This window comes from Simochromis diagramma, unplaced genomic scaffold, assembly GCF_900408965.1.
Source record: "Simochromis diagramma unplaced genomic scaffold, fSimDia1.1 OVJJ01000333.1, whole genome shotgun sequence".
NCBI classification, from domain to species: domain Eukaryota; kingdom Metazoa; phylum Chordata; class Actinopteri; order Cichliformes; family Cichlidae; genus Simochromis; species Simochromis diagramma.
In genome coordinates this window covers 1-15,548 of record NW_024386765.1, presented here as the reverse complement: position 1 = coordinate 15,548, position 15,548 = coordinate 1, and the positions used below count along the sequence as shown (strand labels likewise).

The 15,548-nt window shown below is 43.1% G+C and overlaps 1 protein-coding gene across 1 annotated transcript; it reads right to left on the bottom strand.

The window, feature by feature from the left end:
• Positions 1-4,642: 4,642 nt before the first annotated feature.
• LOC120735249 (cytochrome P450 2F2-like) lies at positions 4,643-14,292 on the bottom strand. Its single transcript, XM_040034513.1, has 10 exons — positions 13,581-14,292; positions 13,078-13,230; positions 12,808-12,968; positions 12,419-12,487; positions 12,203-12,307; positions 11,902-12,040; positions 11,230-11,315; positions 5,465-5,566; positions 5,236-5,377; positions 4,643-5,127 (listed from the first exon to the last, which is right to left on the bottom strand). Exons 1-10 carry the CDS (start codon positions 13,663-13,665, stop codon positions 4,940-4,942), a joined length of 1,230 nt encoding a protein of 409 aa, XP_039890447.1. The 5' UTR covers positions 13,666-14,292; the 3' UTR covers positions 4,643-4,939.
• Between the last annotated feature and the right edge of the window lie 1,256 nt (positions 14,293-15,548).

The following is a 15,548-nucleotide window of genomic DNA, read 5'->3' as shown; positions in this document are numbered from 1 at the left end:
GGGGCTCGGACCGTCCTCCCAGCTTTCTTTAATCAGGTCGAGCACCCCACGTGGCCTCCTGCCGAACAGCAGTTCAAAGGGAGAAAATCCCGTGGAGGCCTGGGGCACCTCCCGCACCGCGAATAACAGAGGGTCTAGCCAGTGATCCCAATTGCGTTCATCCTCGTTAATGAACTTCCGAATCATGGACTTTAAGGTCTTATTCAGCCGCTCCACCAGCCCGTCAGTCTGAGGGTGGTAGACGCTGGTCCGAATAGATTTAATGCCCAGTAATTCGTACAGTTCCCGCATCTCTTTCGGGATTCCGACTCGGGAGATGACCTGAAACAGTGCCTGCGCCACACTCTTAGCCGAGATGGTGCGCAGCGGAACTGCTTCCGGGTACCGCGTTGCGTAATCCACCAGGACTAACACAAAGCGGTAACCGCGTGCACTCCGGTGAAACGGCCCGATGAGGTCCATGCCGATGCGCTCAAACGGGACCTCAATAAGGGGGAGAGGGCGCAGAGGCGCTCTCGGTATGGCCGGCTGGTTAACAAGTTGGCAGTCCGGGCAGGACGCGCACCAGCGGCGCACATCCGCTCGGATGCCAGGCCAATAAAATCGGGCCGTTATTCGCTCCAGAGTTTTCTCGTAGCCCATGTGCCCTGCCATGGGGTTATAGTGGGCCGCCTGGAAAAGCGTTTCCCGGCGGCCCTGCGGCACCAACAACTGGGTGTGTGTTTCCTCCGTCTGAGTGTCACGACTCACTCGATATAATCGGTCATTTAATAAGACGAAACGCGGGTAGGTCTGCGCGGCCTCAGGGCGCACCACGTGACCATCAATAGCCATCACTTGGTCAAAGGCTGAGCGTAGGGTGCCGTCACGAGACTGCTCCAGTGGGAAATCACCCATGGGGGACACTTCCGGGGCCGGCGGGACGTCCCGTGAGGGACCCGCCGGCTCCTCCCCCCCGGAGTCGGTGTCGGACGACCCTGCGTCACCGCTGAATGCCGCGCACACGCTACACCCCGCTTCCGGTCGTGATCGCACTCCTGCGTACTGCCCCAGTAGCTGATGAAACCCCGGCCAATTGGTACCCAGAATCAGGGGGTGCGACAGGCGCGGGCTAACCGCCGTGTATGGCCCTTGTATTTTAGCAGCAGCGGCACTATGGGGTACCGGTGCACATCACCATGAACACACCTCACCTCCACCCATTCTGCCTCCAATAATGCCCCGGGGCGAACCAAGCCTTGGTGCACGAGGGTCTGTGTGCAGCCCGTGTCCACCAACGCTTGGCGTATACCCCCTCGAGTCCTTACCGGAATACTGTATGTCCCTCCTGGACCGGGGGTGGGTGCTGGGGCGCCAGCAACGCGGAACACCTGCCCCACTTCCATAAGCGGACAATCCCTCCTCAGGTGTCCCGGCTGCCCGCACTTCCAACACTCCGGCCCCGGCGTTTGTGCTGCCCTCCGTGGCTCGGGGGCGGCTCCACTCGGCTCGGTTCCCCTGGACGGCACCATCGCCGCGAACGGGTTAGTGGGGCTCAGCGCCGGCAGCCGCTCTGCCTGCCCTGGTGCCGGCACACGGCGCCTCGGGGCCGGCACTGGGGCCTGTTTGGTCGGCCTCCGTCCGGCGTCCCCGGACTCCCCTGCTCCAGCGGCAAGGTGGTCCTCCGCCAGCGTCACCGCTGCCTCCAAGCTTGCGGGCCGGTGGCACCGGACCCATCTCGCCATCTCCGCTGGCAATCCTTCCGTGAACTGCTCCAGCACCACCTTGTCCACCAGCTTCGTCTCGCCCTCTGATGTTCCCGGCTGCAGCCAGCGCACCGCCGCGTCGCGCAGCTGTCGGGCCCAGGCGAATGGTCGGTCCGTTGTAGCCAGCCGACAGGCCCGGAACCGCCGGCAATGGTCTTCGGCGGTGAGCCCCAGCCTGTCCACCACCGCCCGGCTCACATCCGGGAAGCTGCTCCTTGATGCCGGAGGTAGACTCAGGGCCGCTGTTTGTGCCTCCCCAGACAGCAGGGGGAGCAGCCGCGGAGCCCACTCCTCCCGCGGCCATTGGCAAGCCTCCGCCGTGGCACGGAAGGTCTCCAAAAAAATCTGTGGGTCGTCCCCGTCCCCCATCCGGGGCACCGTCACCGACAGTGGCGAGGGCTTCGGCGTGGTAGCGGCCCCGAACAGCCGCTCCAGAACTTGTGTCTGTCGGTCCGTTTGCTCCCGCAGCGCGGCCAGGTGGGCACGCTGGTTGGCCGCCTGATCCCGGCTCATCGCCGCCATCTCCGCCAGCATCTGCGCCAAGTATTGCAGGGGCTGGGCGGGTGGCGCGGCCTGTGGGTCGGACATTTCCCCACCGGCACTTTCCTGGGTTTCGGCACCACTTGTGGAATACACCAGGCACAAATACACGCACACGCAGGTATGTACTGCCAATTTCCACATTTATTGATTTGTTTGTTTTGACAGCTGACTCAGTCGCACAGCCTGACAGCTCACGAGCCCAGCTGATCTCCTCGCCGCTCCTCCCCGTCTCAGTATAAACACAGCGGAGGGAGACCATCATCAGTACATAAACACCATCAGCTGTTCTTACCGGCCTCGCAGCGCCGCCCTGTTGAGCCTTCTGCTCCACTCCTCCCCAGCAGCTGCGCCCGGGGCCACGCCTCCGCCACAGATGCCTACTTCACTTTTAATTTAATATATAGAAATGCAAATATTTAAAATTGTACTTTTTGTTTTAATGTTTAACTGACAAAAGTTTAAAAAAAGAAAAGCAATGGATGCCTGTATTAGGACTGTTTTTACAACTTCAGATATTTATTCTTGGATTTGCATGATTCACAATATTGGAAAAATACTGCATTTCAAACCATCTTTTTAAAAATGTTGTACTGGTACTTGGAGCAGCTCCACCCACTTTCCTTTGATTGGCTGCTCCTCGGAAATCAAAGGTTTGAATATTATGTGGGTGGGTGTGATGTACTCCTGAGACGATCGCATCGATGGGATCCATTTTTTCCCCAAGCTATTTGTAATTAGTTAGACCTGGTAAAACTGTAAATGTCTCATTATATAGGCAGAGGATGTCTGGGCTTCTTTGTGCCGCTCTCCACAGACTCCGCCCCCACAACCTGAACCTGGATGAGCTGTAGAAAACGGATGGATGGATACCATCACATAAAAATATATAAGCTTTCTGTAATTAATATTTAGAATATTTCTGTATTTTTAAGAGACAGTAAATTAAAATACATGTTGTAGATTTAACATAATTTTCATTTTTAAGGACAAACATGTTGAATAAATAGTATTTAAACATGAAAAGATAATGAAATACATATGTACTACAATAAAAATCTTTAATCCATGTTTAAGGTAAGAAGATGAAATATGAGCCCATAAAAATGTCAAAATACAAAACAAGAAACTACAACCGAAAGTTATTATTATTATATCAAGTGAAAAAACTAATGATGTTATTTTTATTTGTATTTATAATAACTTCTGTGAAATGATGAAATTAAAAATTGTCTGTTAACCCATTTTAAGTTAAAGTGTTTCTTACCATCAAAATCTATAAAGACCTGTAATTCGGGCTGATGTAAAGAATATACATGTGTTTTGTGAGTTTTTAAATCTGGGACAGTTGTAAATGAGTTTCTGTTAATGTCTGAAAACCAGGAAGATCTGCTGAACAACCAATAACTAAAATTAATTGTCACAAAAGATGACCTCAAAAAAGAGTCTGCATAACAATGAGAGTGTAAAACAACACACACAAATCTGGGTTGTAATGGATTTATTGTTTCACTTCTATGAGAGAAAACACTCTTTATTAACACAATGATGGGTGTGGTGCGGTCAGCTGAGCGCACCATCCGCTCCGAGCTCCCTGACCTGCACTCAATCTACAGCAGGCGGTGCTGGACCAAGGCCAGGAAGATGGTGAAGGACCTCAGCCATCCCAACAACGGACTGTTCTCTCTGTTGAGGTCAGGAAAGCGATTCCGCTCCCTGAAGACCAACACAGAGAGACTGAGGAGGAGCTTCTTCCCGCAGGCGATACGGTCTCTCAATCACACCACCACACAATACTGACCCACACATATGGTTCTTACACACACTGGACATTCTGGACATTGTTTTCACTTCATCACTTAAATCACTTTAAGCATATTTGCACTGCACAAGACATAATGTGGATTGCACAACACTGGTCACTATATTCTTCACTTCCAGTTAATACTTGTACAGCTGCTGTTATTGTGTATATATATTTATATTTCTTCATACATTCTTATATAGTTCTATATTGTGTATTTTGTTGTACAGTTACTTTATTTTCAACTTTAATTTATATATTTTATCTTATTCTCCCAGTTAAATTTACCCTTCATTCTAATTTGTGTTGTACAGTTATTTCATTTTTAACCTTAATTTATATTTTATTCCTTCCTAGTTAAATTTACCCTTTTTAATTTTTCATATTTATTTCCTATCTTATTCATAGCCTTTTCCTTTTTTGTTTTCTTTAGGTCACGAGCAGTTGTCCAAGCATTTCACTACATATCGTACTGTGTATGACTGTGTACGTGACAAATAAAATTTGAATTTGAATTTGAATTTGAATTTGATTTGATTCACATCCACACATCTTTTTTTTTTCCAAATTAGATGTTGGATGACTGTTGGTCAGGGTTTTTTTATATAGCTCCAAATCACACAAAGCGTTGCCTCAGGGTAGACCCTGCAGTATTTGGGAAAATCTAATACATAGTTTAGAGACTAATTAAGGATCAAACCCTATGTTGGGATAGGTGCACTCACCCAATTTATGTATATTTTACTTTTGTGACTGTTGACTTTAAGGCAGCAGAAATTTATTTTTATTCAATTCTAAGTATGACTCTATTTTTATCTGAGTCACTGAGCTACAGCGTCTGCACACCATCTCACTGTGGTGTCCTGAGTTGGATCTTCATGCTAAAAGGTTTGGGAGTTAAGGTGATCCCGTAGACCGGAGTGAAGTCTGGTTCTCCTGCGTCCTCGGGCCAGATGAACTGATATCTCCTCAGCAGAGTCACCATGATGAGGAAGAGCTCCATACGAGCCAGACCCTCTCCGAGACAAATCCGAGGACCTGAGACATTAAAAAAGGTCTCAGTACCATGTAGAACACATATTTGACAACATATTACAACCCTGTCTCTGCTGCTGCTCCAAGTAAGATTTGTCTATGCTCTTGTACCTGCAGAGAAAGGCATGAAAGCCTCTGGTTTAACAAACTCTCCTTGGTCATTTAGGAAGTTTTCTGGGTTGAATTCATGAGGGAATTTCCACTGTCCGTCCTCGTTGAGTACTGAGGTCAGATTCTGGATAATTACTGTACCCTGAAAAAACACCAAAACAATAAAAGACATTAAGAAAACTCTTCATTGCCTCTATTCCTAAAACCTATATAGCCGGTTGCCTCTTACCCTGGGAATGGAATATCCCATGAGCTCTGTGTCCCTGGTGGTGCAGTGGAAGATGCTGAGAGGAACAGTGTTGGCAACCCTCTGTACTTCATGAATCACTGCCTGGATTAAGACATGTTTTATGTAGTATAGAGCAAAAGACAAACAGTGCAGGCTCACTAGTACTCGCAGTTATCTAGTTTCTCTCTATAAAGAGATTGTAATGAATGAATGATTACAACAGCTATCCAAATCAATGGCTTCAATCAATGACAAAGCAAACTTTGTCCGAAGCCTCTCCCAGATGTTATAAGGTGAGAAGCATAAGGTCCATTGCAAAGCATTTGTCTCCATCTTCATGTTTAATGTGAGTCTTCTTGTCTCTGTCTTTAGTATGTCTTCTATCCTTGAAAGTTGTGCATTGTCAACACTAGGGGTGCAACAATACATGTGTCTGTATTGAACTGTTGGATACAGTGCTTTCGGTTCGGTACGCATATGTATTGAACAATACAAAATTTTTCATTTATTTTATCAACTTTTCTTCTGATGATGCTGTCTGTGTTGAGAGTTCAGTGGATCTGCGTTTGACTACTCCGCCTAGGCTGCATTGTCGAGCACAGATCCACTAAGCACCGTGTAACACTGGTGGTGCAATACTAGACCTGTTAGTGCTACTTCTTGCCTTCTTTGCATGTAGTACGGCAGTATAGTTACCTTTAACCACAGTACGAGGACAGAAGGGAAATATGGACCAGATCAGACAGGTTCTAGATTCGTAGGAGCCAAGGGTATATGACAACAGAGGACTTGTACACAGTAGGTGTAGAAAACACAATTGCATTTATTAGCAATTATTAAAGTTGTGCACATTTAACAAAAGTAGAGCGCTCTTCTTGAAAACAAAATAAAATAAACTCCACAAATGGTCGAACCAAGGATATATTGTCTTTTGTGTCTTTTTTAAAGTCAATTTCAGTCTTTCAATATTCAATAGTCACTCAGTGTGTGTGTAACCAGTCGGGTTACAATCTACCAGTTCATCCGGCTCTTTGGGCTGGGCTCGCCATCCAGTACTGGAAAAGGGATCCTCGATTCTTCTCAGGTCCTCAAAACCAATCCAATCCAAATAAGCAAAGGAAAAAAACCTGACCTGGGGACCAGGCCAGAACACAGTAGTTCAACATTTAAGCTATCATGTCTGTAACTTATTATTACTACTGGTTGCTTGTAGTGCTTCTAAATTTCTTTCAAAATATTCTATGTTGTACAACAAATTATTCTCATTTCAAAGGGAAAAAGTGCATAGGAAACACACATTTAAAATAATACAAAATAGCTCAGCAGTGCATTAAAAATACACATTGGCTTGAGACTTATAAAGTTTCAGCTAAGTAAAGTGCAGGTGAAGGCACTTAATTTCACGTTGCTAATACTTAATTGTGCAGAACTATAATTAGCACCATGAGAAAAGTGAACATGTGCTAACATAACTTCGCACAAAACCATACATTATACATCAATACCACAGTAATGTGACATAAACCTAAAAGAACATCTCGTATAAAGTGCAGCAGACTCAGTGCTAATTGCTTTAGCCTCGGAAAAGGCACTTTCATTTAGGGCTGCTCAATTAATCGAATTTTAATCACGATTACGATCTGGGCTTTCAACGATCATTAAAAATGACTGAGCCGATTATTAGCCCCTCCCTCGTGCTTTACTCTCGCGCTGCTCCGTGTGCCAAATCGAGCGCACCTCTCTGCATTTCGAACACGCGTCACAACAATTAAGAGGACCCAGGGGAAGCTCGGAAAGCTAAGCAGAAGTTATTTGGAGAGGAGAGTGACTGCCGTTGGTTGAAAAGAGGTAAAAAAAAAACTTCAGTGGTGTGGAAACATTATGGGTTCGCAGAGTCAGACATCAAGTAGACACAGTGTGTAAACTTTGCTACGGTGTAGTAGCTGCACCACAGAGCAACACTGCAAAGTTCACTAAACATAGATGTTTACATTTTTCATTTATTTTTTATATTGTAAACATTTGCACTGTTATCAGTGTTTGCACACTATTTTATATTATTTTTTTAAAGTCATTATTCAATACATTGTTATTGTTAACCCTTTAAATCCCTGTAGAACCGGAACCATGTAAGCTAGCGCAATAACTTGTTTTGCATAAGAAACCGGAGGAGTTGTACTTACATCTTATGTCATCAGCTTGTCCTAAGTCACGGTTTCCTTCCACATAAAGCTTTGCAAAAATTGCATAAAAAGCGACGTCAACGCGAACTATCGCATGTCCGCCATTTCCTGTCCGAAACCGGAAGTGACGTCATTTTCGCGGAAAATGTAGTTTTTTACTTGTAGGCCTTAAAAGCCTATACTGGTGTTTTTATAAGTCATGTTTGACTCTATACTTTTCTGAATAGTTTCTGGGATGCTTAGAACTCGAATTGCACTGCTGGAAATAGTTTATTTTGATGCACATGCTGTTTTCTTTGCAAATTTGCATCAAAGGATTGTTTTTTGTTTTTCCTGCAGTGTATATAAAAATTGCTGTATCTCCAAAGTAAAACTATGAAGACACTCAAAATAAATTTCCTGTGGTGGGAAACTATTTTTTGCAACTTTTTTGTATTTAAAGTTTTGAGGGAATAAACTCTTAAATTTCCCTAAGTAGAAATATATGTAAAAAAACAAAACAAAAACGATTTTCAATTTTTTTGTAGTTTATTGCGCTGTTTTGCAATTAATGTAATTACTATGGACTTAATGCATACATATTATTAAAATATGGGCTATAACAGTTGTATTGATGTATAGCAACTTGAAATGCTCCCAAAAATGGCACTACAGCATGTAAAAAAATAATATAAGCTCTGGCGGACTTGGTGCTATGGTAGGTCTTAAAGGGTTAAATAAATATCGTCAAATAATCGAGATCTCAATTTCAGTGAAAATAATCGTGATTATCATTTTTGCCATAATCGAGCAGCCCTACTTTCATTGCAAAATGGCTAACGGAAGTTAGCATCAGAGCTAGCGGCAAGTAGCATGCTATGCTAGCGCACGTGTACTGCCTGGGACTTACCATGTGAAGCAACAAATGCTACACGAGGCTTCACAGTGCTCACGTTGGCTCACGGCCTCTGGAATACAGTATCACTCTTATTATTCTCGCCGAAAAAAGGACTTTCACTATCCAGCTAGCTTCTTCGCCGCACGGGTAAACTGATCTTTCACCGTCTGCGTCTCTGGCGTATCTGACTGGCACACGAAGGCACACACAGGTGTATGAGTAGCGCACAGACTGGGGGAGGGTCAGACCGGCCAATGATTGGTCGCTCAGTGGATCTGACAAACACACTCTAAAGGACTAAGTCCTGCCCCCACACCATTTATACATTACATATACATATGTACATATTAATTAAACTTATGTTTACATGCTTTTTATCAGTATTTATTATAATTAACTTTGTTTTTATCAATATTTATTCCCATCGTGAGAGTATGAATATTTATACTTTTAATCCCGTTTTTAACACTGGGTTACAACCGCCCATATGCATTCACTCAAGCTAGCGAGACAGAAGTTAAGCTCGTTGCAACATGGCAACTACCATGTCGCTACCCGAAATTGAACCTCCCGCACCATCATTCAGATCTGGCGTTTGGAACTATTTTGGTTTTCATGTGAAGCATGACCCTGATGGTAAGCACGTCATGGACAAAAGTACAACAGTATGTTGGATTGTGTCACGCAATGCTCAATTCCATCGGTGGGAACACAACGAATATGACTGCACATTTATGTCATCACCCTAGTGCAAAGACAAGTGGAAGCAGACAAAAACAACAACAAGCACACATGCTACAAACTCTACCCGAGTCATTTAGACAGCCGTTAGCACATGGTTATAAGAGGGCAAAAGAAATAGACAGGGCAATTGCAACTTTTATTGCTGTCAATGACAGCGTGCAGCAAACAATCAGGGAAAAGAAAACCGCATTCAAGATAAGGCTTCAGTCTCGCAACAATGGCGACTACAGGGCCCTTCAATCGGCCACGAAGAAGGCAATAGTAGCGGCAAAGGCGTCACATTATGACAAACTCTACAAAGAACTGGACATGCCTGGGGGAGCGAACAAAATCTACCGCCTCGCTAGAAACCGCCATCGAGCAACGCAGGACATCGGCCAGGTCAAACACATCAAGGATGCCAACCATCAGATCCTCCATGACCTGCCCATGATTCTCAAACGTTGGAGCAAGTATTTCTCAATTACCGCCCAATTCGACTCCTGTGCCACACCATGAAGATTTTCGAGCGGATCATCGACGCCAGGCTGCAAGAAATCGTCACAATAACGCCCAACCAGTGTGGCTTCGTCAAAGGATGCAGCACAATAGATGCCATCTATGAGGCCCGCCTGCTGTTGGAGAAGCACAGAGAGAAGAAGACCATCTATATGGTCTTCCTCGACCAGGAAAAGGCTTTCGACCGAGTCCCTCATGACCTGATCTGGCACTCTCTGCGATCACACAGGGTCCCCGAGGCCTACGTCAATTGGATCAAGCTCTTGTACAGAAATGTGACCAGCAGAGTCAGAAGCCCAGTGGGAACATCACCACCTTTCAACATCACTGTGGGCGTGCACCACGGCTCCGTGCTGTCCCCGCTTGTCTTCATCCTCTGCATGGACACTGCAACCGCTGACCTCCAAGCTCCCCACCCTTGGACACTCCTCAATGCTGATGATACCTTCCTCGCACGAACAGGCCCTTCACACAATGGAAATGCGGATGTTGTGATGGTGCCTGGGCCTGACACGATGGGACCACGTCACAAACATCGACATCCGAAAGCGGCTGGGCATTGCACCAATTACGGAGAAGATGCAAGGAGCGCGACTGCGATGGTACGGGCATGTGGTCAGAAGTGACAAAAAATTGGGGGCAAGAACAGCAGTGCGACTCAGCCCCCAAGGCCGGCGACCAAGGGGCAGACCAAAAAGGCGATGGATGGACCGAATTAAAGACGACGTAAAGATTGGCACCAACCTGAACGACGCCCTTGATCGTGCCGAGTGGAGGCGGCTTTGCAGAAAAGCGGACCCCGCAGAGCGGAAATAACACTGGGAGGAAGAAGATTATTTTGTTGTTTCAGCAGCATTTAATTGAAAAACTGTACTTTTGAGGTAAAAGAAATATTTATAATTCTAATAAATTGCAAGTGAAAAAAGGCATGAACATTTTTTTGTATTGAAAAAATATCAAACCATGACACCAAAGTGTCGAACCGAACCATCAATTTTGTGTATTGTCGCACGCCTAGTCGACACATAAATGCTTCTGTTTTTGTTTTGTTTTGTATCTGTAAGCAGACCATAGCAAAAAAATTTGTAACTTGTGTAAATATCTTTTACAAACACAAATCCTTTTTACACACTCACAAATTCTCCTCTATAGATGCGGAAACATAAAACTTTCAGATATTTGGGTTTACAAGGTAAAAAAATATTTATGACCAAAATTTGAGCCTACATAATCTAATAAACAATGAACCGTAACTGGGAAACCTAGAAGCTTATAACTAAATGAACTTAAACGCAAACCATCAACATAAATGAAAACTCAAAACGCTGGCTCGATCATGACAATACTACAGCGACATAACCAGTCGAAATGTTCAGTCTGCAATACCCTGCATTTGGGTCTTCTTGTCTTCATTGTAAAATATGAGTAAACATATGACCAGACATATGTTGTATGATTTGTACCTGCACGTAGGGCATATTGTGTCTATCTTCAAAACTGGCGCGGTCCTTCCCGTCTAACACTCGGTCTATCTCGTGCTGACATCGTTCTGTGGGAGATGTTGCATCATACAATGTGTTGTAAAGAAAGTCAAAAACAAATGTTACATAACAAACAACAGTTAATGCTATTTAAAGAGAAAATGAAAATTAGCAATGTGGTAATTGCCACGAGTGAATGATGAACTAAACATCGGATTAGACAAGTTTTTAATAATGGGTGCTTTTCATTTGCTGTAATTCTGCATTGTTTTTCGACACCCTAACATGAAAAACAAACAAACAAATTCAGGACAAATTCATATGTAATTTCACAGGCTTATAGACCATTTCCAGCTACTTCTAAATATACCTTATTAGGTTCTAACATGGGAATTGTTGCATATTATTAAAAGATTGTGAAAGCACAGCTCTAGCAGGGACTCTTTTTGTTCACAGTAAAAAGCAAAATCTTGGATCAAAATCAATTGTTTTGTTTTAGTCTAGCGTACAAAAACATCTGGTGTGCACAAACTAATATCTAGTGGACAGATAACGCAAATAAAACACAGCAGTGTAGTGTAATATTTTACTATAAATGTGCCAACGAGTTGAATTTTTCTTGATTATAAATGAGTACGGGGGGAGTCGTATTACCTTGTATGTGTGGATAGTTCATCAGGTAAAGAAAACCAGTAAGAAGTGTGTTAGAGGTGGTGTCAGTCCCAGCGAAGTGAAGATTCAGCGAGTATATAATGAGCTCTTCTTCTGAAAATGAAGACTCTTCATCAACTCTCTAAAAATACAGAGAGTGATAATTGTACGAAACATTCAAGCAAGACAAAAATGTATCTTATCATACATATAAGAGTATGAGTGTTATACTTGTGTAACAAGATACTGAGTAAATACTGAGAATTTCCATTTATTTATTGCTTTCCTTTTCACGCTCACACACCTTCTCCAGTTCATCCAGATAGCAGTCAACAAAGTCCCGTGGCTCTCCGGGAACTCGGGTCTCTCTGTGCTCGCTCACCATGCGACGTGAAAGATTCTTATAAATCTAAAACATGCAATTCTTCATTCATACTTTTCGTTTTTCACTGACAGTGTGCATGCGTATGTTTCTATCTTTATTGTACAAACGTGTGGTAAGAATGATCTTCAACATTACCTCCATTTTCTTAAAGGCCTTTTGGAAGGGCAGTGGTAGGTAACGAATTAAAGGAAAAGAGTCATACAGCTGCAGAAAAACAACCAAACAACATAATTGGTGGAAGAAGACGTATTGCTGAAGATAACTTTTAAGTCAACTTTTTATTTGACTTGCAAAACTATGTTGGATGGACAGTCAACAAGTCGATACAAAGTCCATTCTGACTTCTAAACAATAAGAACATAGCAGTGATTTCACAGTGGATTTTGATCTTGAAGACGTTTCACCTTCAGCTCTAGACTGAGCTGAAGACTGTAGCCATGTTGGCATGCTCCAGGCAGTCTCACAGACCTGTTAGGAAACTGTAAACACTTTGCCTCGATAGCATTGCTGTCAGTTTTACTCACCGTGGCCCACGGTCCATTGACTATCTTTGAAACCTCGGTAAAGACTTCAACAAACAGTTTGATTAACTCATCATCGTACTTGTAGCGTCTAGCAAACAGAACCTGGCAGATGATGTTGGAGGCTGCATTATGAAACATAACCTTAGGGCTCATTGTTTTACCTGTAGGAGACATAATGAAACAAGACAGCACTGTACGAGAGTACAAATCAATATTCTGAAACCAACAGCACCGTGCAAAACTGTTGCGTGAACCCATTGATGAACATACCAATGTTCTTTTCCAGGGTACTGATGATGTGTTTGATCTCGTCATGAATTCTCTCCTCCATTGAATTCTTTCCCAGACCAAAGTTCCTCAAAGTCATCAAAGCAAAGCGACGCTGTTCCCTCCACTTAGAGCCATAATCTGCCATAATGACTCCTACAACAGGTTGAGCAACATAAAGAAGAAAGAACTCAAAAATGTTCCCTGTTCCAAAGCTCTCCAACCTCTTGGCCTAAAACGTAAGTGAACAATTGATCCTCACAGTGTAGTTTAAAGTCAGTAAAACATCAGCAACATCAACTTTCCCAGGTAGGAAACATAAACCACTGTGAGTCTGTTTTGCTTGTTTTGATGCACGCGAAAGTCACGACAGGGGCACTGGAGAAGCAGCAACAAAACACCCACCAAAACGTACATTTGACTCTGAGTCGCACTTAGAATTTCTGATAAAGAAGATTTTACTATTATTCCATTATACCTCATATAACATATGATGTAAATTCTACCTTTCCCATCACTGAGCTCATTAACGAACAAGCCTTGAGGTCGTCCAGCAAAATCAGCAGCCTTGGTCACCATAGCCTCCTTCATGGCCTTTACACCATTGATGACTACAGCTGGTTTACGACCGATGAAAATACTGTAGACATCTCCATAAGACTTCCTCAGCTGGGAGGAAACAAAATGACATGTTTGAAATCCATGCGTAACACCCTCAGATGAATATTACATTTTGAAGGGGCTTTAAACATATTCACCGACCAGAGGAATTAACATTTTATATGGTCTAAAGCAGCTATGAAAAAAATTAAATTAAATGTAATTTATGTCCTTAATATTTTTCTACTATGACCTGAAAATGGGACCCTGTGTACGCATCCTGCTAGACACAGCTTGTGGCATATTAGTAAAGCTATATTGACAAATTATACTCAATAAAATAATTGATTTTTTGAAGCGTATACTGCTCTTTTATTATTTTATATAAAGAAACATAAAGATAACCCCCTTCACACATACAGAAAAACTCTGTTGGCAAATACTGACTTATCAAGAAGGTAAGGTCCAATCTGTCCAGTGACTTGCAGTATTGGCTGGGTAAATGCCAACTGTGCAGAGAGTCAGTTTTATACCAACAACATATTAGGCAATCACAGTAAAAAGGTAAGATCAGTACTGTTAACCCTTTAAGACCTACCATAGAACCAAGTCCGCCAGAGCTTATATTATATTTTTACATGCTGTGGAGCCAATTTTGGGAGCATTTCAAGTTGCTATATATCAATACAACCATTATAGCCCAGATTTTAATAATATGTCTGCATTAAGTGCATAGTAATTACATAAATTGCAAAAAAGTGCAATAAACTACAAAAAAAATTGAAAATCGTTTTTGCTTTTTTAACATATATTTCTAGTTAGAGAAATTTAAGAGGCTTATCCCAAACAAGTTGCACAAAATAGTTTCCCATTACAGGAAATTTATTTTGAGTGTCTTCATAGTTTTATTTTTGAAATACACCAATTTTTATATACTGCAGGAAAAACGAAAATAAATATTATAGTGCAAATTTGCAAAAAAGCAGCATGTGCATCAAAATAAACTATTTCCAGCAGTGCAATATGAGTCCTAAGCATCCCAGAAATGACACAGAAAGTCATAAAGTCAAACATAACTTTTAAAAACACCAGTATAGGCTCATGAGGCCCTGATGGTAAAAAAAACAAACAAACTACATTTCCGCGAAAATGACGTCACTTCTGGTTTTGGGCAGGTAATGGCGGACATGCAAAAGTTCGCGCTGACGTCTATTCCAATGTAGGAAGTGTTATTAACAGCTGATTGGATGGCAAAGCGTGTTTCTGGAATATTGTGTTTTTGTTGCTGCAAGTGCTTTTTATGCAGTTTTTGCAAAGCTTTATGTGGAAGGAACTTAGGACAAGCTGATGGCATAAGATGTACAGGGAGTGCAGAATTATTAGGCAAATGAGTATTTTGTCCACATCATCCTCTTCATGCATGTTGTCTTACTCCAAGCTGTATAGGCTCGAAAGCCTACTACCAATTAAGCATATTAGGTGATGTGCATCTCTGTAATGAGAAGGGGTGTGGTCTAATGACATCAACACCCTATATCAGATGTGCATAATTATTAGGCAACTTCCTTTCCTTTGGCAAAATGGGTCAAAAGAAGGACTTGACAGGCTCAGAAAAGTCAAAAATAGTGAGATATCTTGCAGAGGGATGCAGCAGTCTCAAAATTGCAAAGCTTCTGAAGCGTGATCATCGAACAATCAAGCGTTTCATTCAAAATAGTCAACAGGGTCGCAAGAAGCGTGTGGAAAAACCAAGGCGCAAAATAACTGCCCATGAACTGAGAAAAGTCAAGCGTGCAGCTGCCAAGATGCCACTTGCCACCAGTTTGGCCATATTTCAGAGCTGCAACATCACTGGAGTGCCCAAAGCACAGGTG